At 49.6% G+C, this 25751-nt stretch overlaps 1 protein-coding gene and 1 long non-coding RNA gene across 3 annotated transcripts; one reads left to right on the forward strand and one right to left on the reverse strand.

Annotated features, from left to right (window-relative positions):
- Positions 1-2317: 2317 nt before the first annotated feature.
- Positions 2318-9840, reverse strand: CHI3L1 (chitinase 3 like 1). 2 transcript variants are annotated; one of them, XM_023632449.2, is made up of 10 exons: positions 9669-9840; positions 9175-9204; positions 8037-8238; positions 7465-7521; positions 6564-6714; positions 5751-5872; positions 4565-4688; positions 3823-4005; positions 3146-3262; positions 2318-2963 (listed from the first exon to the last, which is right to left on the reverse strand). In XM_023632449.2, the coding sequence occupies exons 1-10, from the start codon at positions 9823-9825 to the stop codon at positions 2823-2825; spliced, it is 1284 nt and encodes a 427-aa protein (XP_023488217.1). In that variant the 5' UTR covers positions 9826-9840; the 3' UTR covers positions 2318-2822. The 2 variants fall into 2 exon arrangements, with proteins under 2 accessions (XP_023488217.1, XP_005608139.1); XM_005608082.4 differs by lacking the exon at positions 9669-9840 and adding an exon at positions 9371-9621.
- A 7074-nt stretch (positions 9841-16914) lies between these two features.
- On the forward strand, positions 16915-24319 carry LOC138921542 (uncharacterized). Its single transcript, XR_011434181.1, has 2 exons — positions 16915-17317; positions 17529-24319. It is a non-coding gene; the product is annotated as an uncharacterized lncRNA (long non-coding RNA).
- Positions 24320-25751: the final 1432 nt, after the last annotated feature.

Here is a 25751-nt window from a genome sequence, read left to right on the forward strand (position 1 = left end):
CCTGAAATTCTGATCTCTCCTGGATGTCAGCCATAATTCTAGTTATTACCTTGAAGTGTTGTATGTCACAAAAATAGCCAGGTTTCTTTGTCAATTGCCATTGTTGGGTCTTGTTCACAGATAGTTATTGTTTTACTCTGATGCTTTTGCAAAATATGATTCATCTTCAAAGAAATTCATGGAAAAGACTCTGACACTCTAGAATACAGGCTTCTAATAAACTTTCAGATCATAAAACTAAACTGGGTAAGAAATTGCAGAACTCTACCAGAGAAACTGATGACCTCATGAGAATACTAACAGAAGATTAAGATCAAGAATCGATTACACAGGACTGAATGACCTGATGAAGACATTTATAATTTTTATGATTTTTTGTTTGAAATATTGCTTATTTTTTTTGTAGTTTTGTTTTTTCTGATTTAAGGAAATCTTTTTCTCTTTTTCTTAAACTATGACATAGCAATTTGGTAAAATCACACCTTTGTAAGCAGAATTTAAACATTTATTTTTTCTCCCTACCTGATCCTTCCAGAATTTGGAAACTCTTAGTGAGTTGGTATTGTTTTCATGGCAATATAGTTATTTGCGTAAGTTCAATAAGAATCTGTTCTCCTTATAACAGGACACAATTGGAAATATTGGTTATATTACCAAAGCTTTGACCGGAATGTCATATTTGAGAGACATGTACAGACTCAGACACAACAAGATAGCTTTTGAGAAATAAAGGTTGACTTTCTAGAATAAAGCCACTTAGAAATATTGGGCTGCTACCTTGTTTACAGGGTTCCCAGCAACCCGGATAAGTAAGGAAGGTTGCTTATCTGGCACATGCCTGGAACCTCGAAATATTTTGGGGAACCTCAAGAGAAGAGAGGAATTCACCCAAATCTAGGATATTCCAAGTGAAACCTGATGATAAATCCTTAGCTTGGCTTTTTTGGCTTCAAGAGGCCTTTAAAGTTTAATCTGAGATTCCTTATACAAAGTTCCAGCAAAGCAGATTTAAAAAGCCTGTATGCTCAATGGCTATTCTTGCTATATCTCTGTAAATAATTGAATTAAGTTTTATTGAAACTAGACTTATTTTGCAAACCAATGAGTCTTAATTGGCTATCTTTGGTAAAGATCAAGGTGATTTTAGAGAGAAAAATTATGTTTCAGTAGAAACTATGGTACACATTCATGGATATTAGATTCTAGTTTTGTTAATTGTCTTTGAGGTTTTTGTCTTATATCTGTTAACCGGACTGGATCCTGAATTCATCTAGTCTCTTGAAATATCTGGCTACAAATCTCCAAACTAACATTTCAACTTTTTCCCATCATTTTCTCTTGGAATCATTGAGAACTGAACCTTCCCTTTTCCCTGAAGCCTTGCAAATTGGAGCTGGGCAACTTAATATAGACTTAAGAGAGATTCGTGTCTGTTGCTGAGTAAGCCCCTCAGAAAGATACCTGAATGCCCAATGACATCATAAGAAACATTTCTAACTGCAAACATGCTTTGACTCTGACATCTAGAAATCTTCTTGACTGGTTGCCCCCTGGGATCAGGAAATAGATTATAATTTCCTCCCACTATTAACCTTGTTTTCTTTTTGTCTCTCTAGAAATGCTTCTTATTAAATGCCTGGTTAATTGCTTACACAATATAGGCCTAAATTTTGGAGCCTACCTGCATCACTGTCTTACTAAGAGATTGGTTCAATGAGAGGGAACAACCTATTCCCCTCATCAACAGGATGTCCCTCAAGATCGAGGAATGAAAAACAAAAAGGGGCAATTGACACCATCTCAACACAGGGTTGACGTAAGGCAAGACACGATGCAGACAAGAAACTTTATTGTAACTTTGACCTGCGACTAACTAACCCAGCTGGATAAGCACCCTCCAGGAGATCCACCTGCTCTGTAGATTTTATGATCCCTGCTTGTGCATGTACCTCCTAGCTGTGATAAGACAATGAGTTCCTTAGGAATGTGATGACCCCTGGACAGAGAGTCTGTGCTGACTGCCATCATCAATGACAACTGAAAGATCTGGTGTGGTGACTCCTGGGTCAACATCCTTAACCCCCTACCCTGTAACCCACTGGCCTATATAACTGCTTCAAGACTCTGTGCTCCCCGTAAGATGGTTCTTATGGACATGAGTTGACTATCTTCCCTCTTGCTAGCAAGCTGTAATAAAATGCCCTTTCTCTGCCACCATCTTGCCTCTTGATGATTGGCTTTTGTCTTGCAGTGAGCAGATCGTGCCCGTTGTGTGGTAACAGGGTCACAAAGACAGATGACACAGGGGCCAACACTCTGCCAGGCTTGGGTGCTTTATTGAGCAGCTGCAGAATTAGGAAGGTGACGTGGGCAGGAGACATGACTGTGTTCCTGGGTGAAGGTCCTAATTTGGGCTTTGCAGAGGCTGTGATTAGTGTGGCTGCTGTTTCTCATAAGATGTTTGCTGCTTGGTGGTAGAGCTTGCCAAAATGATGTCCCTTGGTGAGGAGGCCTAGGGGTGTGGGAGCTGAAGAAATCCCCTTGTGTGGGGCAGGGCTCAGGGGCACTGGGCACTTTCATCCATCCACAGGGTGTGTGCTGACCCTGTGTCTCACACTGTGCTGGTCTCCAGGCCCTAACCAGCTGCAGCCTGACCACTCCCTGCTTGTCACCAGAGCTGGGCTCGGATCCCAGAGCTGTGGCCCCCCGCATGCATGGGGTCCAAAGGAGGGAGACTGAGGCTCAGCAGGGCAGGTGACCAGGCTCCTGACCTTTGGAGCTGAGGGGCAAGGGCTGCCCACTGTGCACAGCAGGATGGAGGGCTAGGCAGCCGCGAGTGCGTCCTTGACAGCACTGGTGAGAGGGAAGCGCAGGTTCTGGCCGCAGAAGGTGCCCCTGAAGTCATCCAAGTCCAGGGCCCACACCATGGCGCCTGCCAGCTGCCTGTTCCTCAGGTACTGCACCTGTAGGGGGCCCAGAGGGGCAGAGCTGGGGTCCTGGACCAGGATGTGTATGGGAGGAGACACGCCATCTAGGCCCTGCCCCAGGGGAGGGACCAGCCGGCACCTGAGACATGAACGCCACCCCCCCCCTCCCCCGGTGCAGGGCACCTGTCCTCATCCTGGGGCATGGCCTCGGAACCTACCTTGCTTTTGACGCTCTCCTGGTCCTCATACCCCACCCACTGGTTGCCCTTGGTGGCATAGGGGACCAGCTGGCCAAGGAGTCTGTGAACAGTGGCTCCACGGAGGAAGTCACAGATCTGAGCAGAGGATAGACAGGTCATGTGGGGAGCTGTGTTGAAATTTTGCGGGCACTGGGGGACGCCACTCCCCAAATCTCTTTCAGCCCCTTGCTGCATCCTGCAGGCTTCATGCAAATTTATGTAAAACAGATGCAAGTATCCCAGAGTCCTGGGCTGCTATAGCCCTAGGGCTTCAAGGGGGCTCTGATTTGCTTAATGCCTCTTGTTCCACCACCTCCCACATGGCTGTGGGAAATGATGGAGATGCTGAAGACCGGCCTGAAAAAAACAACCTGCCTGTTGGCCATTGCTCTTTCCTGGTGTAGAAGGAAGGGCCCCAGCTCGATGGCTGGAGGGGTGTCCGGGAGCTTGGTGATGCAGACCGAGTGAGCCTTAGAGACTTAGGGGCGGAAGGCCTACCTCCCCGTTCCTCTACCTCCCCCTGCTCCTCCTCAGGCGCTAGGTCCAGTGGCACACTGTTTTATTCCCAAAGGAGCAAAAGTGGGGGTCGAGTGGGAGGCTCGCTTTCCCCAGGGCTGCTGGTGGTGTGGGGGTCTCACCTTCTCCCCACCTCATACCTCATAGTAGGCGAGGGTCCCCTCCTCCTTGGTGAACTGGCCTGGAATTCCAGGCCCCGAGATTGGGGCTCCCACATCCGTCTTGGAAGAGGCCAGAGTGAAGCTCCTCCCAAAGGTGGGGATCCCCATCACCAGCTTATTGGCCGGGGCCCCCAGCCTCAGCATGTAGCCCACAGCGTAGTCCTGGGGGGGAGGCAGGGATGGCCTGAGCAGTTAGCTGGGCTGCTTGTGCAGGATGGCAAAGGTCGTGCAATCCCTATGCCACCTTGAGTGTGGAGCTCCAGGTCTCCGTGTCTCTGGGACTCCCCTTCCTTCTGGGAGCCGGTAATGTCAGTCTAAATGCACATTATCGTCTCATTCCTGAACAAATCCTCCTAGGTATGGGAAGGGGTTAATACTACTTGATGGTGACTGGCTCAGGTTACACAGCAAGCCAATGGCAGGTCTAGACCAGACTCTGGCTTCCTCAGCCCCCACCCCATGTGTGCTCTCTCCAGTCGGCCCTGGGCCTTCACTCAGTCTACCCTGAGACGTCTTGATTCTCTACAGAGGTATGGCCTCCTCTGTTCCCAGAGCCGAGGAGAATGCATAGACTTTGGGCCTCAGTTTCCTCATCTGTGAAGTGGGCCCCATCAACCCCCCCGCTGCAGGAGTACTGAGGAGTGGAGGGGTGGCGTGTGGGCACCAGCAGGGAGCAGGTCTTTGTGGCCCCCTCCTAGCCCTCACTATTCAGGGCACTCACAGCATTGCTGAATCTGTCAGAATTTGCACTCTCTTGGCCGCGGAACAGGGGGCTGTGATGTCCGGTGGTCTGACGCCAGGCTCCGTGAAAGTCATAGGTCAAAAGATTGATGAAGTCCAGGTATCTGTGGGAGAGGGGTTGGAGGGCAAGGCGAAAAATTAGAAAAGCTCTTGGCCTCACATCCTCTACTCAGCAGGTTGTGAGCAGCTGAGAGACAGACCATTAACCCAGACCCTGTAGAACCTGGTGATCCGCTGTCCAGGCTGCAGGACCGCCTCCCCCGTGCCACGCCAGGGAGCAGGCTCAGGGCCCCACAAGTGCATCTAAGGCAAGAACGGGTTCTTCTGTTGCGCCCCTAGCACACAGTCAGGAGCTGGCCGCCGCCTGGCCATACCCCCTCCACGCCACCACATTCATCTTGGGGAAAGCAGATTAAAAGTGGCATCAACAGACAGCCTTGTGGGGAAAGAGTAGACCCAAGGATGGCCTGAACCTATGCTCCAGTGGGGTGGGAGGAGGGTTCCCACACACACAGATGGGGGCTGCGGGGCACCTCAGGAATGTGAGGTTTGGATGTTTGGGGTCAACGGTTGGGAGCCACCTCTTTTCCACCCTCTAGATGATCCCGCAGAGTCCACACCTCCCTAAGATACTGAGGGAGGCTCTGAAGTCACAGTGCAGAGCCTCCCTGCTTTGTCCTGCATCTCCCGGGACCCGGCCTTTGTCCCACTGAGGGATCAGGCCACTTGGCTGTGGATGTGCAGGGGGGCAGATGAGGAGGGCAGGTGACAGCTGGGGGTGCCCGTGTGTGTGTGTGAGCACCGAGGGCTCCCCAGCAGTCCAGAGCGGAAGGTTTGGTGACGGTGGTGTTGACTCTCCAGAGGCTAGCGCTCCTCTCAGCCCGGCTTGGAGAAAATGCCGGTTAGGCACTGGTTTGTGTCACTTTTCTTCCTTGTTTTTCCACAAAATACATGCACAGCAACTCTCTCAACGGGTCAGTACTATACCCCAAGAGAAAAAGGAAGGATGGGGGTTCCTCGGCCCCATTTGACAGATGGGGATACTGAGGCACAGAGAGGGGAAGCGACTCGCTCCAGGTCACACGTCAAGTTTTGGGATGCCCTGGGGCTGGAAATCCAGTCTTCTGACTCCCGAGAATGCTAGGGCAGGGCGGGCCGGGACCCACCGAGACATCTGTGCCACGTCATAGCCGCTGTCGATGGTGACCTTCCCTGCAGACACGGCCGCGCTGAGCAGGAGCTGCTCTGCCCCCGCCTGGGCTTCCTTTGCAAACTCTGCCTTCATCTCCTGGTTGGGAGAGAGGCAGCAAGTGACAGGGGCCGAGGCCTCCGACATTCCCGCCTGCCCCGTCACCAGCCTGAGGGGCCCGGTGGGATGATAAAGTGCTCCATCAGTATTCCCATCCTCAGGCTCAGCTATCTTTTTCCTAAGAAACTGTTTGGACCAGTCTCGCCCCACCCTCCATCAGTACTTAGTGACCCCTGTCCCAGAGGGACCGTGAGACCCATTGGCCCATGGGAGAGATCAGCCTCTCGGTCTGCGCTTTGTTTGAGTTGGCACGTGAGACACAAAACTCAAGTGACTTACGTTGGCATGCAGACAATTTGTTTACGTGATGGCTCTGCCCCCGGGTGCCGGGGGTGCCGGGCGCTGAGTGGCCCCGGCGCAGTGCACGCTGGGGAGCGGGCAGTGTCAGTTGGGGACTGAACAGCGGACGATGATGCTCCCCTAAACGGCAGTGCTGAGTGAGTGCCAAGTGACCTTTTGCCTCCTGAGACCCACCCCGCCTCCTCCCGTGGTCACAGGATGTCTTCCTCACCATGTGAGTTTTCAGGGCTGGTTGGTTCCATCCATGGTCCAGGTCCCAGGACCCTGCCGCCCGGAGGCCCCGGTGCCTATTCGCCGGCCCTCAGGAGGACATCGGCGAAGACAGCCTCCACCCATCTGCCCCGGTGCCCACTCGCCGCCCTGCCCACACCTTGACCAGGGTGGTGAGATGCCGCTTGTCCCTCCGGCCGGGGTAGAGCCAGGCTAGGTCCAGCCCGTCAAAGCCGTGGGTCCGCAGAAATGGTGGCACCGACTTGATGAAACTCCTGCGACTCTGGGTGTTGGAGGCTATTTTGGAAAATCTAGGATGGAAATCACCCCAGAAGAGTGCTCAGCACAGGGCTCCAGGCCTCAGGAGGGGTTTCTGAGGCACGTGGAGTGGGACCTGGAACCCCACAGCTCTGGGAGGGCCCGGAGATAGGGCCCGCCTCTGGGCGCCTTAGAGAAAGTGGTGCTTGGGGCCGGGCCATCCTGGTTCCCACGCCTGCTGCTAGCCCAGCCGCTCTGGGCAGGTCATAACCTGAGTCTCAGTTCCCTCGTCTGCAACATTGGGACAAACATAAGGCCTCGCAGTGCTGCCATGAGGGTGGCATGATGACAGCTGGAGAGGGTGCCCGAGACACGGAAATCGCTCAGTAAATGCGAGCTCTTACGGCCACTCCTGGACCCCTTTTAAGCCCTGCTCCAACTCTACCCACTCCAGGAAGCCCCCCAGGGTCCCCATGCCTGGTTTCCCATTCTTTCCACCCCTCTCCCTGCAGCCCTTAGGGCAGTAAACTCTGGAAGCTCTTTGTTTTCAGGTCAGGGAAACAGTAAAGAGAACATTGGCAAAGAGTCAGAAGACCCACTGTCAACTTGCTGTGTGACTCTCGGCGAGTCCCTCTCCCTCCCTGGGCTCTGGCTTCTTGGTTGTCCATGAGACAGGGCCCTGACACCACCTAGGCCCCTGTGCCTAACCAGTCTGTGGACACTGTGACCCCCACACCGTGGGCAAGAGGAGACCCATGCCTCCTTGCTCCTATTCCATCATCCTCCAGGGAATGGGGTCCTACCTTTGAGAACCAAAGTTCCATCCTCCAACAGACAGGAGGGTCTTCAGGTTGGGGTTCCTGTGGGGCACAGGGAGGCAAGGGGCAGCGGTGGAGTGGAGCTGCTGTGACACGGGGAGGCCCTGTGTTTGGGAGGCTGTGGCAGGCTTCTAGCTTTGGGTGGGAGGCTGAGTTCGACCTCCAAGGCCCTTCCAACCCTGAGATTCATAGACTTTGTGGCAGTGACTCTGGAGCACGCTGCTCATTTTTGCTTCCCCCGTGGGGAAGCCGGGATATGACAAAATGGAGTCCTGAGCACTTTTCCTGCTCCCTGGAAAGGCGTCCTCAGAGATGGAGAGGGAGCCCCTTTCCTGGGGTGGCTCAGCTGTGCCTTCTGCTTCTGTCTGCCTCCATCATCGCCCCGAATACTGCCAACTCCTGCCCTCATCACCTCCTCTCACTTGAGCCAAGGCCTCCAATTCTCCACCCAGAGGCAGGGAGGGGGCCCTTGCCCATCCTCCGGAGTGGAGGTGCCCTGCCCTGGGACCAGCAGCTGACCCTCTGTCTTCCTCCCGTCCTGGGGCCAGTGGCCCAACCTGCTCTTGAGTGTGTTCAGTGTGTCATAGAGCGTCACGTCGTTCCACTCCCAGGTGTCGATCTCGTCGTGGCTTATGTTGGCAAAGCTATAGATGATGTGGGTGCAGAGGAAGGGGTCGATGGCATCTGGAAGGCAGCTCCCGTCACCCTCGCGGTACTGGGACCAGCTGGTGTAGTAGCAGACCAGTTTGTATGCGGTGCCTGAAGGAGAGGTCTGGGTGGGGCCTGGGCCAGGACTGAGCCAGGGACCCCCTGGCTGAGCCCTGAGCTGAGCCCCAGTGGGATGCTAGGGGGCAGAGTTGTGGGCAAAGTTAGCATTCTGAGTGCAAGGGACTGGCTGAGGTCCTTCTGCCTCTGGGGAGCTCCCTGTCACGAAAACAAGGCCCATTCCGAAAATGTGTAGAAAACATCAAACGTGGTGGATGCAACTGTTGCAGACAAAGAACAGGGCCCTGTGCAGGGTGAGCATGAGGCTGAGGAAGAAGGATGAGATGGGACTCTGTGCAAGTAAGGAGGGCTTCCCAGAGGCAGTGTCTTTGGAGGAGAGGAGGGACTCCTCCAGGACAGCCAGTGTCAGAAGACCCGGCCCTCAGCGGGAAGCCTGGCAGGACCTGCAGTGGGGCCATTGATCTGAGAGGCTCCAGCCCGTCTCTTCTCTGCCTTCCTGTGGGGCTGCCCCCGACCTGTAACCCACCTAGAACGGCGGTCCCCAGGCCCCCTCAGCTCATGCTCCAAGCTGGGGCACAATCACAGGGACCAGGAAGTCCTTCCTCCCCTCTCCTTCCATTCCTCCTGCTGCAGAGCAAGCCCTGTCTGCCCTCGTGTTGTGGAGGAAGGAGGGTGGGCCTCGCTCCTCAAGCTGTTGCGGGGCCCCGGTTAGTGGAGCCAGCGCAGGCCGACAGTCGAAGCCTGCATTGAACCTGGGCCTTTTGATTTTGAATGTTTTCAGATATACAGAAAAGTCGAGAGCAGTATAATAAACGTCTATATACTCATCACCTCAGTGTAACAAATGTTAATATTTCTGAGCCATTTGGATCCCAGAAGAAGCGGGAAAAGTGCTTCCCTCGTGCCAAGACCTCCTCCACGGCTCCCCCCAACCCCGCCGACCCCGGGACTTTCAGTGGGGCTACTTACAGCTCTGGAGCAGCACCAGGACCACGAAGCCTGCAGGAAACCCAGGGTGAGACCCCTGCGAGGACATCCTGCCCTTCCTCCTGCTCCCCCATCAGGGCGCCAAGGGGCGATGCCACCCCCCCCCCTCCTCGCCTGCCCTCTCCCGGCAGGTGGGAGCCCAGCCCTCTGCACAGTTGCTCTGGGACGAGCCAGAGACCTGTCTGAGCTACCCGCAGACCCATCCTGGCTGCAGCAGAGGGGCTGGCCTCTTCCTGTGCCCTCTGGGCCCTCTGCTCCTGGGTCCAGCTGCCTAGCTGGAGCCTCTTCCCCAGGCACGCACTTCTCTTATACCTTCCCTGTTCTACTCCCCCGCACCCCAAACCATCCCGTTTACGGGAACTGAGCTGGGTGTGATGGGAACTAGGCTGGGGAGTGTCAGGGGAGGAGCCCTGTGGGCCCCCAGAGCAGGATTGAGAAACCCTGGAGAGTTTTGAAAACTTGGGCCAGGTCTTCACCTGCCCGCAGACGCTCTCGGCTTGCTGACCCGGCTCCCTCCCGGGCGAGGGACGAAGCCTCCTTTCCTAAGACCTTCCTGCCTTGCCTGTTGCACCGCCCCCACCGCTGTTCCAGCCAGCAGTTTCCCAGCTTTTCTGGCAGCCTGTGCCTTCGCATCGCCAGCCCTCCGTCCAGGCCCTTGGCCAGATTGACACCAGGCACAATGGAGTTCAGTGCCCCAAACAAGGCTGTTATTCATTTTCCCCCAGCCCATCCTGCCTGACCTAGTCTCCCCCAAACACTTTCTTTCCGAGCTGTTTCCCACAGCCTGGCCTGAGAGGCAGGTGAGGACCAGAGAGCCTTTAAGAGACGGACGTGCTGATGAGTGAAAGGAAAAGCCAGAGGAGTGGGAAGTTGCCAGATTGTTCTGAGGACTGGGGCTCTGTGCTCCCTTTTTGAGATGCCAGTTAACACGGCTCTGCTGCATGCCTGGGGCTGCAGTGAAGTTGCAGGAAGAAACACTGGGGACTCGATTTCCCACAGGGCAGGTTTCCTCCGAGGATGATGATCACCATCTCTGCTTGAAACCCAAGCCTAATGATGTCCCCCCCTCTCCAAACCCTCCAGTGATTCCTTATCACTCCCAGGATAAGAACAAAACTTCTTAACAAGGCTCTGCATGGTTTGGCCACTTTGGATACTTTTTTAGGCCAGAGATCCAGGACAACTCCATTCTTTGCAGGCTATAAATTACTTAATAAGCGATGAGCGAAAAGTTCAAAACTGCAAGAGCCAGAGAGCTCAGAGGGTTTCTCAACAAAGTCCCTTTAGTTTTACAACAACATTAGTAATAAACTCACGATGGCCACACTGGTTTCACAGCCCAATCTTGGTAAGTCTCTCCCTTCCTCTTCTCTCCCTTCCTCTGTTTGTAAAGCTGGACCACTCCTCCTCTTTATTGTAAGAGGAGTGGACAAAGAGTGGTTTGTCCAGACTCATCTCTGTGAATACTAGGGGGTCACTGCTCTGCCCCTTTAAGGTGACTGCCTCCTTTGTACTGCAATGGTTCTGCTTGTTCCTGGGGACACGAGCAGTGGACTTCCTCTAATCTCTAATAGAGGTATTACAAAGTAATGTGCATGCAAACATTCTCATAACACGGTTCAGGATGTTAAGAAAACACCTCCTATTTTCACTCTCTTCCGTTGTCAAAAATTATCTCATAGGCTCGAATTGGCCCAAGCCTTGTTGTCCTGTGCTCCCCCAAACTCAGTTTATTAATTCAACATGTTCTGCATGAAGGTGGCATTGTCACAACCAATGGCTGAGATACCCCCTGGGCCTTCCTCAGCAGGACTAGCCAAGGGTCCCATGGCTCAGCGCCTCCCAGCGTCTGCCCCCTCACTCTCTGCACTCCAGCCATGCATGCCTTCTGTCACATCATTATATTTGTTCTACTCTCTCTCGGGTCTTTGTATATGCTGTCTACTTGCCTGTCACTAACTAGGCAGGGCCTGAGATTTTGTGCTACTTGCAAGCTAATGAGCCAGACAGCCACAGTTTCATGGATTCTGGCAGAAGACACGAGAATCCTAGGTCAGAGACAAAGGATTTGTTCACGGCACAGCAAGCAGCATGAACTGCATGTCTGCATCACCTCCTGCAATGAGAAAACGGCTTATGAGTTGCTGTCCAGCCATTTTACGGGAGCCTGCTGGTGAGCAGAGTCACCTTTCAGAGGAAGAGCTCCTGGGCCCGGGGTGACCCCTCCGCATAACTGATTTGAGGGTCTCTTCCTTCTACATGGGCTGTCAGAACACACGAAGTGGGTGTTAACTTGCCACCAAATGTCTGAAGGAGAAGCTCTCTGTTTGCAGGCAACCCTCTTCCTCCAGATGGTGACCTTCTGCCAGGCAGGGGTTCAAACTCGTCTCCAAGTCCTCAGCCTGGCACTGCATTGGTGTCAGGACATAGTAGGTGCCGTCAGAGACCCAGAGACAGAAACATTCAGACAAGAAAACAACGACTTGTGAAAAGTGAAAGGGAGTCAGAAAAGACTTTCTTTCAGAAAGAAAGGTGGACCCACCAAATAAAACATAAGCATTTAAAGGAAAAAAAGGATGACCAAGGCTACCACATTCATGGTGAAAATCGGCAGCTTTCTCCTGTGTTCATCGTATTCACAACTTATCTTCACTCATTAGCCTAGTAAAAATCAGGGACAAAATTGTTTTTGTCAGAGAGTCTGTGTTCATGAGAAATAGTCAAAGCTTATTATTTTGGGTCCTGAACCAGCCAGGATAACCTGTTGCTTTTGGTTTATCTCCAGATGCAAAATGTTCCCTCAGCCCCCAGTGGGACTTAGTCATGAGTTGGGGAGAGCACCCATTCCTGCTCCTCCAGTATTCCTTTCCTCATGGGCAAGTTCTTGCCACTGAGAAAACAAGTTGATTAACAATTTCTTGACTCAGAGTCATTATATTGATATTTTGTTTTATTTGAAACAAAATTTATTTCCATAGGCATAACAAGAGGCGAGATTAATACATAGACACTTCCTTTCTGATGGCTGATAAAGCTGGAGGCGCGTGACATTGAGGCCTCACCGTGAACTTCTGTCTGGAGCTTTGCAGAGCTCCTGGGGTTGTAAGTTACTTTTACATGTCAGAAGAATTTTTACCATCCTTATTTGCATATTTTCTCTGAGATTCCCGTATTTGTTAATATTTCTGGCCTGCCAGGAAATGAAATTTTTTACTACCCGTAAGCTGGAATTTCATAAGTCATCCCAGAGAAGTTTCTCTGGGAGGACTCCACAGATGTCATTCTCTCATGTGAAATGTCGCCTTGCTCCTTAATCATGGGCTTTTCACACCTAATCAAGTGGAATTTTAGTCAATTTTCAGTTATATTCTGGTAGGAAATGGGACAGATTTTCATTGAACCTACATAAACAATCTACATGATCGTAAGTATTAAATCCTCTAGAGGTAAGTAAGCTATACCAATTTGTTTGATTGCATTTTCCCCCTCAAATTTATAAAATAGGAAATTTGGTCATAAAAAGTAAAGGAACTTAGTAAAGACACTTTCCATATTAGTTGACCCTTGTTATCAACGTTTTGTCGACAAGGCCAATCATTATGTGTCGTTCTGATCTACAAAGCTGTTCTTATGATGATCCGTTAGTTTATAATCTACATTAAGATCTCTTGTGGAATTTATTTTTCTTTTGAAATTTGAAAGTTCATTTGGGACAAAATGACATTTAAAGAGTGATGCAAGTGTTGTAAGTAGAAAAAGAAACACTGGATTTGAAGACAGAATGAAAAAAGTAAAATATCTCATTAATATTTTTTAGATTGATTATCTGTTGAAATGTTAATATTGTGGATATATTGGGTTAAATGAAATACATTATTAAAATTTTTAAAAGAGAGTGCTTTATTCCAGTTTGTGTAGGTAAAATCTGTTAAGCTGAGGGTAAGAAGTAAATGAAAAAGAAAGGTATTTTCCTACATCAGTTAATATGAATATTAATCATAACAAAATCAGTTCATCTAGTCCGTTTAGTCCTAGGTAATTAATTTCTGTTTTTTGGGCTAGGTAGTCCACTTCTACAGAGTGGCATGTTTTTAGATCAGTTGTGTACTCTGTAGTCAACCACTTAACTCTGTTGTTTTGTGAGAAAGCAAACACACATAACAGTAACCCAACAAGCATGACTGCGTCCCAATAAAACTTTATTTACAGAAACACAATTAGTTAGACTAGTCCCGAGGGCCATAGTTTGTTGACCCCTGTTCGAATCTAGAGCAAAACCAGACTCCGGCTCACTTCCTCAGTTCAGTCTAACAGGTCCGTGGTGAGGATGTCAGCTTGTACAGGGAAGCCTGTCCTCATGGCTGTTTATCCTGTGGTGTCAAAAGTCAGGAGGACCAGGTCCAGGTCTTTTTTAACGTTCTTTTGTTATTTCTTCTGGAAGATGGAATTCCTGATCTTTAGCTTGTAGCAGGGGTCTTTAGTAGATGCAAGGAATAAAGAAGTATCATCTATAATCATAAGATTAATTATGATCAATAATAATAAGACTGGTTCTGGTTAATCAACAAGAAAGGAGGAATGTGGAGTCTGCCATTAAGGTCTAACATGCAATCGATTTGTGTGGGAGAGGGAGGACATTAGCAAGTCTCAAGGGCCTTTATTTTATGCCACAAAGTAAGAATGTTACCAATTGACAAGGATATGTAAAGTTAGGGACAAAATTTAAAGTGAATGAATATGTTGACAGTCTTTGTACATGAACATCAGAATGTTTCTTTTCAAAGTGAAATGTGAGTACGATTGTCTTTAATAGAATCATTGAAATATTTAAATTAAATATCTACCCTATAAAGCTAAATGTTACTTTTGGATAAACAGGGATAAATAGGATGGCTCTAACAATTGTGTCGAGCTAAATAATCATCTGGAGAATGTCAAATATAACTATCTTTCATATCTTCCCTTGATTAAGGTGAAAAAATAAATCAGTGTGTTACCCATGGCCATCTAAAAAAACCTATAAATAGTTTGGTATAAAAAAGACATCTGAATAGTTCTACTATTCTGAATATGGGGACTGAATTAGGACCCAGTAAAATTTGAAAGAATTGTCAGAGGATACAGGATATGAACTTACATCATAAATATTTAAAGGGAAGAAATAATTACAAACAATGTTTTTTAAAAACACACAGCAATAGGTAGTAATAATTATTAGAAATCTTAACTTTTTCAAAAGGAAGGAATTTTTGTTAAAATGTAAAAAGATGCCAAAAGAACAGAGAATTAACAGAATATGTTGATCATAAAAAGGAACTTCTGTTCTTTGGGAATACGTTAAATTGGTTATACAAACAGGCAGAAAATCTCAATTCTAGTTTTTTTCTTTGTACATATCATTTGTGTAACAATTTATAGTAAAGAATATAATACTAATGAGTAAATTAATTAACATTGAGCCAACTTTATTAAGAAATGTAACACAAGCCATTTCTCCTTTCAAACTCATTATTTGCCGCTGTCTTAAACACATGAAGTAAAGTTTACTTCCCGTCAGACCATCTAAGCTTATGGCACAATCTCAAATTTGTCTCTTATTATTTTCTTTTATATTTTGGTACAACCAGAACATTTTTGGTTTGAGGTAAATTATTCTTTCTTTTTTTCCTTGATAAACGAAAACACATTAGTTATCTTGCAGACACGCCTTCCTATTCTCACAGACATTTTTTATCTTAAAAAATCAATCCCTATGTTGACATAACCCAAAGGCATTTACACAAGGTTTCACCCTGTTACCACTGGCTGTGCTGTGTTGTATAAATTAACAGTGGGGGTATTTTAAAATTATGTCGTTCAGGTATCCAAAGACTGTTTATCATTGACTCAAATTAATATTAGTTGAAGGTCATAAGGTTAACCAAGGACCTGGGAATTATAATTTAAGTTGACACAGTGAGTCTTTGTGATCTTTTAGCATTACACAAAATAATCCCTTTTTTAAAAGATATTCCTTATAACTGTTAATTTAGCTGAACTCTTCATTTGCAATTTTATAATCTTAAATAAACTGACATTAGCTTATATGACCAGAAAAAAGTACTAGAGGAAATTTAGGCAATTCAAAATAATTGAGCTTTTCAAGACAAGATGAACCCATTTTGTACAAACTAGACTATTGTGTTCACGCTGTTTTCATAATGGTGCAAAATCAGGGAGAAGCACTAGAGCTATTTTTCAACCAGTTTAATTTTTCCAGAGTCCTCTCGATAGGAACATTATACAAGTTTTCCTTCCGCATTACAGATTAGATATTAACGCTTTTTAGTTATTTAACAGCAATGCTCTTACTTCCTTTGTAACCTGGTGACCAAGGTCATCAATTAAACCTGCGGTCAGACCCCTTTCATTTCCTGCTACTCTCTGAATTACAGTTTGAGCAAGAAAAACTTTGAAAAGTCAACACACTGAAAGCACGAGAGCAGAAACAGTTTAGAATCTTTGTATTCTTTACACTTATGTGGGTGCTTGGTACACAGTGACATGGCTTTTAGATAAAAGCCATTGGGAACAGCTTACATCATTGGATTTTAAAAGATCTTAAAATCTGATTTATTAACTCCCTCCAAAAGTGGATAAACTACATCAATTTGCTCAGAATTTTTCGTATTTATAAAATAGATAATTTTATCAACTCTTGTGCAGGTTGGAGGAACTAACAGAATCTAAGGTAGAAATAGGTACTACCTGTATCTTTTAAGAAAGTTGATCAGTTGACATGTAATTAAGCACCATTAGGTCTTTTGTACAGAAGCATCATTGGTGAAAGTCTCAGTAATTTGGAGATTTTATTCTGAATTTAGTAAGGGAAGATCTCTCTCTTTTAATGTCCACATCCCTTAAAATAACAATAATCTTCCTTTTAACCTTTTATACAAATTTCTGAAGAGACATTAATTTTTGAATCATTTTACCTAGGGCAATGAAACAGGCTGATTTGTTTCCTTTCATCTTTGGTGTCGGACTTTCACCTTCGCAGCTGTCGGGGTACAAGCGGCACATGTCAAAAGCTAGAACTTTGGGATGAGGAGGGATCTTGGAGCTCAGAGTTTACATAACTCCCACTGTCACCAACCTGAGACACATGAACACAGAGAATTCTATCAATAGTCACAGAAACACCAAAAAAACTTTTCAACCCTGTATTCTCAAATGCCAGGAAATATTGGAATCCTCAGACAAACATGTTTTCCCAAAAAAGATGACCAGGGAATCAGATTCCAGAAACCCCCTCTGCTGTCCTGACAGAAACCGCTTAATGCTCTGGGCATCTTCCACTCCTGCCGTCACCGTGTGGGCACAAGTGGCCGTGCTCCATGAGAGCCTGAAACGACCCTGGCCACCACTCAGACTGAGCTTCATCACCTCACGCATGACTCCCTAGGGGAGCCGGGGATAAGGCCGGACTAAGGGTCCAGGTCTGGGCAAGGTGCTGTCTGGGCCCCACGGGTTGCAGGCACCAGTGGTGGAACTCCAGAATAAGCTGTCAAAGGAGGACTGGAGACCAGGCATTTAGAAAAGGGATGGAGACGTTCACCTGCGAAGGGTGTGAGGGACTTGGCCTTCAGACAACCGACTGGCCAGATGCAAAGCACAAACGTTTGAAGGAAAAAATGAAAAACGGCCAAGTTCACCGTGTTTACATTAGTCTACTCACGGTGAAAAAGAAGCAGCTTTCTCACATAATCATCCTATTTACAACACATCCTCAGATCTCAGCACTGCAAAACTCAGGGATTAAAGTGTTCCGTTAGGGGGTCCAAATTTCTGGGAAGTATTCAAGGCTTATTATTTTGGGAACCAGAACCAGTTAGGACAACCCTGTCAGTTTGTTTTTTTCTTTTTTTCCTGACTGTGGCATGTGAGTGCTTAGTCATCCTGGAAACAGGGCAAGGTGTCAGCTTTTGTTTCTGCAATGCTCCACACACGCTTGTTAAATTAACTGAACTGAAGTTGATGGTCCCTCACAGGATGGTAAAAACTGTGGTCTCCAGAGAAGCCTCGTGGAGATAATGGACAGGTGCTTGTACAAGGTCCTCTTGGCTGACCTGACGTTGGCGTCTGGGTAAGCACACAGGATGGGCAGTAACCAGGCACACTGCTGCCTGGAGGAGGTACGGCTGTAAGGGAGCAGTGGCTCCCAGTGGGTCTGGGTTCTCTGGGCAGGGGACTGGGAAGAGAAAGCGGGGTGAGGAACACTCGAGACCTTGGGGCCAGCAGTCTTCATCCACGCAAGCGCACCTAGATTGGCAACGTGTGTGTTTATTTTCTTGTAGGGTCCCTGACCTTGGCCCATCTTATTGGAGAAGAAGCGGCTGCTTGAGCTGATCCAGGCGATTCCTCTGCCGGCTCGCTCCTGCCTCTTACCTTCACAGACCCCAACTGGTGAGCTCCTCTTCCTCCCCCAGGACGCTGATGCCAGCTCCCCACTTCAGTGTTCCTGCTCTTGCTTCCAGAGCCACGTCCTCCTGGAACCTTCCCTCTCTCACCAAGCTCACATCCAATGGCTCTTCCCTCTCACTCTGGCTTTACACCCATCGAACTGTGTGGATTTGGGAACCCCTGCCTCTCTGGTGGTGTGTTTAGTGCCTGTGTGTTATAGCTTTCCTTTCAGACTGGGGACTCCCCGGGCGCAGGGGCTGTCTCTTTTGCATCTGCCACACTTGGACCCTTCCGAAGGTAGGGACTCTCTCCTCTTTTCCTTCTCAGATCTGGTGCCTCCAGAGGGCAGGGGTTGTGTCTCCTTCTGCTGGACTTCTCTGCCACTGTATTAGTGCAGGGGTCTGACTCTCTCAACAGATGTCTTCAGCCCAAGGACCAAGGTCTCTGACAAATGTCTTTGGGTGATGGTTCTTTCAAGCCACTGTTTGGAGGGATGTCTTACACCCATCCACAGTGAATACAGGGTGTTTTTAGTGACCCTTCATTGGGCTTCTCTTCCTGTTCAGGTGACAATCTTAAACTCCCGTCCACTAGGCCATTCTGCCCCTTCTCTCCATTTGGATATCTAGAGGTAAGTAGGAGCTAATGAATGCCGCTGTGAGCTCTGAAACTCCTCTGCAAATGTGTTGCTCTTGCTTGTCTGAATAGCCCTTCTCACCATAAGTGATGGTCCTCTCATTGGGATAGTTTTTAATGCCAGGAGAAAAGGAATGTTGGCAAGACACAAAGCCAGACCCCACCCCCACTGTGCTGCGATGGGCTCGGAAAGCACCCCCTCACCCCATTGAGCAATGCCACTGCTGACCTTGGGAACAGTATTCTGCCTTTTGAGCCTCAGTTTCTCCCCAGGATGTTAAAGACTAAATGGGATGTTGTATGTAAGGGTCTGGCCTCAGCAGACACTGGTTCCCTTTCTTTTCCACACTCTGCCTTAACTTCTGGCTCTTCCACAGTGGAGACATTTCTGTGGCTCCTCCACTAAGTACTGAATTCGTGAGACACGTAGAGCAGAGCTACGTGGATCTCCTGTGCTCTGGCCAGGAGAGATTCAGAGAACAGTGCGAACTTCCGTTAGGGGCCTTCAGCACTGACACTGGCGGCTAGAGGCATCTTAAGCCCAGGCCCTTTGGATTGAAATGAGATAAGCAGGTCCCTTCTGGAGCCTGGGAAATGGGTGAAGTTAGAAGAGAACAATTTATATAGTAAGAAGATTACAGCAGACAGCATAATGGTTCCCCAAAGATGTCCATGTCCTAATTCCCAGAACCCAGGAATACATTACCTCACATGGGAAAAGTGGCTTTGAAGACATATCTCAGCTAAGGATCCTGAGACGGGGAGATTATCTTGGATTATCTGGGTGGCCCAATGGAATCCCACGAGTCTTTTAGACACAGAAAAGGGGACGTGATGATGGAAGTGGAGTTTGGAGCCATGCGCTTTGAAGGTGGAGGGAGGGGTCACGAGCCAAGGGATGCAGGCAGCTGCTTGGTGAAAAGGCAGGAAAATGGATTCTATCCTGGAGGCCCGCTGACACCTTGATTTCAGCCCAATAAAACTTAGTTTGGGTTGCTGACCTCCAGAATTGTAAGATAATGAATATGTGTCGTTTCAAGGCACTAAAGTTTGTGGTAATTGGTTCCGGCAGCCACAGGAAACTCATACCGAGACTGTTTTCTCCATCTGGCAACAAGGAAGCTGAGAGCAGTGACCTTTCCAGGTCACTTGGCGCGGGCAACAGAGCCTGCCCTGGAGCCGGTCTCCAGCTCTGTCCACCAGGCACGGCCCCAAGCAGATCTGAGTTTAGGGAATGTGAAGACATGCCCGAAAGTGACTTTTCTCCTTAGCAGCAGGGACCTCGGGGGGCGAAACCTGCATGGTGTTGACATGAAGTACCAGCTCCCTCATCAAACCCCGAGCAGCACTGCCTGGTCGACACTGGAAGAATCCCACACAGGAGAGGCAGCTGGATCACACGATCCCTACTCTGGCCCAGGACTCACCAAGATGTACCTTCTCCTTGAGAGGCTGTCACCATTGTGGCCTTGGGCACAATGGTCGTCCTTTAACACTCTGACCTGGGAGGTGGCACACGCTCTCTCTGTAGAGCTGAGTCTGAGACAGGTATTCAGGTCAGACCTTAGGGAGCTCCAGGGTACTGAAGGAGGTACACACTGCGATGGTGCCTCATGACAGACCTCCATGTCATGCTCCCCTGAGCCCACATAGCGGACACCATCTTACACCTCCCGTTGAGGACACACCCCTGCTCCCAAGCTGGGGCCCAAGAGAACCAGGCCCAAGAGAGGGGAGGCCCTCCTCTGTCTGCCTGAGGCCAGTCTTCCAAGCTCTGGTTTCCAGTAGAGATTTACCCTCTTCCTGGTGGTGGAACTGGGCCCCTCCCTCTTGAGGGAGACCGAGCTTCTTGTCTGAGACGTGACCTGGCTCACCATTCGGGCCACAAGAGAATGGATAGAATGTGCCAGTCTCCCAACAGCATATCAGTTACACACATACACCGTTGGGTTAAAGAGCTGAATTGTTCTCCAGAGCCCAGGAGTCTTTTAGCTGAAAAACTTCACACCATTCGTCCATCCCATGGGGGAAGGGAGACTTCTTATGGGTGACCAAACTCAACACGTATTATGCCAGTCGCCCCCTGCCAAACCTGGGGTGGTGTGTTGTTCTTATTCCTATTTGACAGAGGAGCAAACTGAGGCTCGAACCAGATGATGGCCTTTCAACTACTGAGTGTGGGGCTGGGAGATGCTCCTCATAGGAGGAGAGTGGGAGAAGGGTGGAGGGACCACCTGGACAGAAAACTCGTACACACAGTCAGACAACAGAACAGAAGGGATGAAATTGGGGCTGCCCTAGATGGCTGGTGAGACCTTGCCAAGAAAGGACGTCAGGAGCCGACCAAGGGCATGACCGTGACGAGGCGCCGGCGTCTGGACTCTGCCACCGCTCCCCATTGCTGATTTCTCATCTCCCCTCTGTTCCCCGCAGTGACTGCCTTTTAAACCCTGAAACTGAAGGGACAGCAGGGAAGTGGGTGGCCAGGGAGTCTTTGTCCAGCTCTGCAGCTAATGTTGAAGGAGAAAGACACCCCACAGCATGGTGTTTGTGTGCGCAGTTTTGAGAGTAAAGTTAAGAGGAGAAGGTAGAGTAGAAGGAGGAAGAAGGGAACTCACAGGAGGTGGTGGGACGGAGGGCTGCAGCTCCCCGTTCTTTCAGGTCACAGTTACTGCACCCCGACTGGGTGCCGAGTCCTGGACTAAAATGGGCCGGGTGAGGAGGTGGATTTACTCTGGATGGTCAGGGAGGCCTCCCCAAGGAGGCAGCCTTAAACCGAGATCTGAGGGGTGAGAGGTGGGTCAGGAGCGGAAGCTAATCTAGGTAGAGCATGCCACACGTAAAGTCCCAGAGGCGAGAAACAGCTTTGGGTATATATATATATATATATATATATATATATAAAGTGGAAGGAACTGGTGAGGCTCGAGCAGACTGAGCGGTGGGGGGAGGCAAGAGGCACAGCGGAGAGAGGGACCTGGGTCAGGGGCCTGTGAAGCATGAGGGGGTTTGCTCTGAGTGAGTCAGGATGTTGAAGCTGGGGTGCATGATGGGGTTTATGTTTAGAAAATCCACTCTTGCTGCTCTGTGAGCATACATGTGGAGTGGGACAGGAGTAGGGGAGGTGAGAGAGCATGACGAGCTGTTAAGGAGGTCCAGGCGACAGAGGTGCTGGCCTGGACTGTCTGGTGGGGATGGAGATGGAGAGAAGTGGGCAGATTCTAGATGTTAATTGGAGGGAAAATCAAACTTGCTGATGAGTTGGCTGTAAGGGGCCGACGGCAAAGGAGGAAGCTCTCTCTTCAGCACCGTGGAGAGGATCACGGCAGGTTTCTAAAGTGGGGAGCGCTGTGGGCGGGGACAGGTTTTAGAGTACGGGACGCTATTTCAGGCAGAGTGGAGATGAGCTGTTTACGCCTCATCTGAGTGGAGGGAGCAAGTAGGCCAGTGAATATACGCATGTGGAGCTCAGAGGGCAGTCTGGGCAGGTGATATATAAGTGTGGGAGTCATCAGCATAAAGATGCTATTTACAGCCATGGGAAAGGATGAGATCATCCAGGGAGAGAAGGGAAGAGGCCTCTGTCCAGGCCTGAGGCGTTTGGACATTTAGAGATCAGGTGAGGTCTGGGAGACAAGGAAGGGGCAGCTGCAACAATTTCATTCAAGTATACTTCTATCGAGCCTGCAGGCCCAGCTGCACACGCTGCAGATGTTGGGGCCCAAGGGAGCAGGGCAAGTCTTTGGCCTCAGGGGCTCATAGTCTATGAGGAGCATTTGTAGGAGCCGATGACGACAATATGGTGTGGTCAAGAATTTAGAGATGGGCCCAGGAGAAGGGACTGGAAGACTTGTCTGTGGTCTCAGGTCCCTGAAACTAGGGGTATGGCCAAGTGTATGGGCGGGACCATGGGCCTCAGGAAGATGGGGAGAAAGGATGCAGAGGCTGGGAGCTATTCCAGACCTGGTTTCTTTCCTCTAGACTCCCTGTGTCCCCTTGAACCCGGCTTCGCCTCTCCCCCACCCTCCACGCCCTGGTCTTCTTCCACCAGAACCCCCACTGTCCATGGCCAACACCACGGAGCCCTGCTTGTTCCTCACTTCCATCCCCATCTCCATGCCCCAGGTCTCCAGGCACCCCTCCCCCCCACTGCCCTGCTGACAGGCTAGCATCCTGAGGAGCAGAGCTGTTTTCTAGAAACAGGATTAACTTGACAGCAAAATGACCACAGCCTGGAGCCTTGCTCCCCATCAAGGCAGGATGTTGTCTCAAAAACTGTTTCTTCATTTCCTGCTGTTGAGCAATCATGCATGATGACTAGCTTCTATTTCACACCGCTTGAAGAAGACAGAGAAATCTGTCTCACTGAGCTTTTCAGAGAGAAATGGGGTCAGCCCCCTCGTGACTGCAGGCAGGGCCCTCCACCAACCCCCTGTCCTCCCCACATCAGTGCTGAGCAGTGCGGGCGGGCCGCACTTGTTCAGTGTGCTGCCTGGGTCACGGCGCCCACGTGGCTTGCTCTCCTGTGGCTGTGTTCAGTCCACGAACCTGCACAGTCTGGCCCCAACCTCTCTGTCCATCCTCATCTTGTGCTGCCTCCTTCTGAGCCCCATGTCTGGTCCAGTCTGGATGTGCCCTGGGATGTCGGCTCTCAGTCCTTGCTGCACAAGCTCTGCCTCTGAGAGCGAGGAAGGTCTGAGCCTGCACTCGAGGCCCCATCTCAGTGCCGGAGCCTCTCTCTGTGAAAGCCGTCACCCACCAGCCAACTGGGGAGGATTTCTCCTTCCTTTGAACGTGCTTAGCTTCTTCCTTTGTCATTGCTTGTGGCTCATTTAATCTTGAAGTATAATGCTTTGAGGGCACTCCTTATCACCTCTTCTAGACCCTATAAACTCCAGAAGATCGAGCCTTGAGTCTGGGGTCAAATCTGATTTGTCTCTACCTATAGTCTCAGCAAAAGTCTGGACATCCCTGTAAAATGGATGAATTTTGATTAAAGTTGTAGGGAGCCTTGAGCTGACATGGGAGATGCAGCCTAAGGCTTGATTTTATTGGTTCTCTGGGAAAATGCAGCTCTCTGTGAAGAACAGAGTCTATAAGGGGATAGAGAGCTATGTGCTCACTCATTCATCCATCCATTCACTCAACAAACACTTATTAAGCATCTGCTATGTGCCAGAAATAGTGTTAAATGCTGGAGATACAGTCGTAAGACTGGTAGTTCTTGCTCACGTGGAGATTCTATTCCAGCTCAGGGAGATCGATGACAAACAAGGAAACATTGCATAGTGGTCGGTGCCATGATAAAAATAAGTCGGAGTGATGTGACAGTGTGCCTGGGAAGTGGTTGAAAGAGCTCTCTGGAGCAGTGACACTTCGGAGAGACCTGAAGGATGAGCCGAGGCGGTCGTGGGAAGACCTGGGCATGAGCAGTTGGAGGGCGGAACAGGGGGCACAAAGCTTGGAGGTCAGGGAAGTGGGGAGAGACGGGAGAAGTTCAAGGGTGCGAGGAACAGAAGTGAGGAACAAATGACTGGATCACAGAGCACAAGGGGCCGATGAGCATAGACAGTCTGTTCAGTAGGGAGATAATGGTGAGATGGCCAGAAAGAGACAGCAGAGGGTCAGAGCCTGCACCAAGCTGTGGATCCAAGTCCTGATTCTAACTATTAACAACTTTTCTGGGTCTCAGTTTCTTCATTTGTAAAATATCTAACTTTTAGAGTTCTTGTGAAGGTTAAATGACATAACAGAAATAAACACCTATCACGTTAACTCTATAAATGGTAACCTGTAATCCAGGTAAGACCCTAGAAGCCAGCTTTACAAGGTTAGGGATGACCAGGACCATGGAGCCGAGAGAGGAACGAGTGAACCGTGGTCCAAGTGGGCTCCCTCGTTTCCTCCTAACTCCATCCTTTCTCTCTCTTTCACTTTCTTTTTATCTTTCTCCCCACCACAATTTCTTACTCTCGCCTTCCTTCATACTATTTCAAGTCACATCACCTCACTGTCCAAAATTTGGAATAAAGACGTCTTAAAATATAGATTATTTAGTATGGTTTTGGCTTCCTTTAAAAATCATGTGTGTTTAATGCTTTATACATGTCTCTTAATTAAAAAGCAGCAAGAGCAGCAGCATCCACACCTAAATTAAGTAATTTTCTATGATTGTATGGTCCTCAGATGATTATTTTTTTCCACTGAGGTCACTGTCCCTTAATAGAAAATGGCTCCTACCACTGGATTAAAGGATTAGAAAGAGATTGTCTCAAGGCATTTGGGGCCTGGTGTGCCAGGAGAAGATCTCTCCATGGGCTGAGTGGGATTCAGATGCCCTCCAAAGGCCAGTGACCTCCGAGTCACTCCAGGGATGCTCGGGAACACAGCCTGGCTGTCACGCTCAGCCCTGACTGGCTTGGCTCTCCGGCTGCCCTGCAGTGTGGATCAGGGCAGGCAGGAGGGCTGGCTGGGGTCGGCTCGTGGGGATGGAGGCTGTGAATAACGTGCACAGATGGGCTCTGGCATGACGGGTGATGTAAGATGCCCCATCCCCATGTTGCAGGTCTCTGTGCTTGGTCAAGAAAGGACAAGTTTTCTGTGTGTGTGTGTGTGTGTGTGGTGTGAGTGTGTGTGTGTGTCAAGTGGGGGAGGCAGCCTCAGAGCAGGGCCCCCACATTCAGCTTGGGTTTGCACTGAAAGGGGCCTTGTGGTTGGGAGAGCAGGGCGAGGGGTGATACTCAAGGCAGATAGAAGCTCTGCCTCCCTTGTTTCCCTTTCTCCTGGGAAGGGGCTCCAGTGGTCAGTGGCCCTGGCTGTGCCAGCTGGTCATCTAGTGGGACACTGCGGACTCGGAATGAGAAGTGACTTGCCCAAACCCACACGGGGGGCAGAGGTAAAGGCCTGGTGTACTTGCCTCCATTCCAAGTCACCTTTGAGTCCCATGACGGTGGTAGGAATATGGGGGTGATGTTCTTTCTTACTCTGACTTTAGGGGTCCCAGATGTCTAGCTTCAGGTCCTGCCCTGGCTCATGTTACACAATCTGAGCCCCTCATACTGAAAGTCTGCCTTCTAGCGGGCAGGGCTGAGTCCAGGAGCCCTGGGTTGTGCACTGGGAGGCGTCCCAGGACTTACCCGTGGACACAGACAAGCCACATGTGGCAAACCGCAACTTTAACTTTCAAAATGAACGGGGTGGAGATTTCCATTCCTACAGAGGCCCAGAGAAGGTCATACGAGCTACTGCTACAGCGTGAGGATCTCAAGTTAGATGCCAGGAAGAAGCTTAGGGAAGACAAGACCCCCAGCCTCTGTGTCTGGGCTGCTTTGCATGGGCCTGGCCCAAGTCATAGTGATGGCGGAAGTTATGGGCACTGGGTGCTTCTGCCCTTTTCCTGTAGATGTCTCCCCTTCTGAGGTGGCCCCTTCAGTGTCCCTTCTTAGAGTGTGGCCTCCACGGAATGCAGAGACCAAGGGGGT

Source organism: Equus caballus, chromosome 30, assembly GCF_041296265.1.
Source record: "Equus caballus isolate H_3958 breed thoroughbred chromosome 30, TB-T2T, whole genome shotgun sequence".
Lineage (NCBI taxonomy): Eukaryota > Metazoa > Chordata > Mammalia > Perissodactyla > Equidae > Equus > Equus caballus.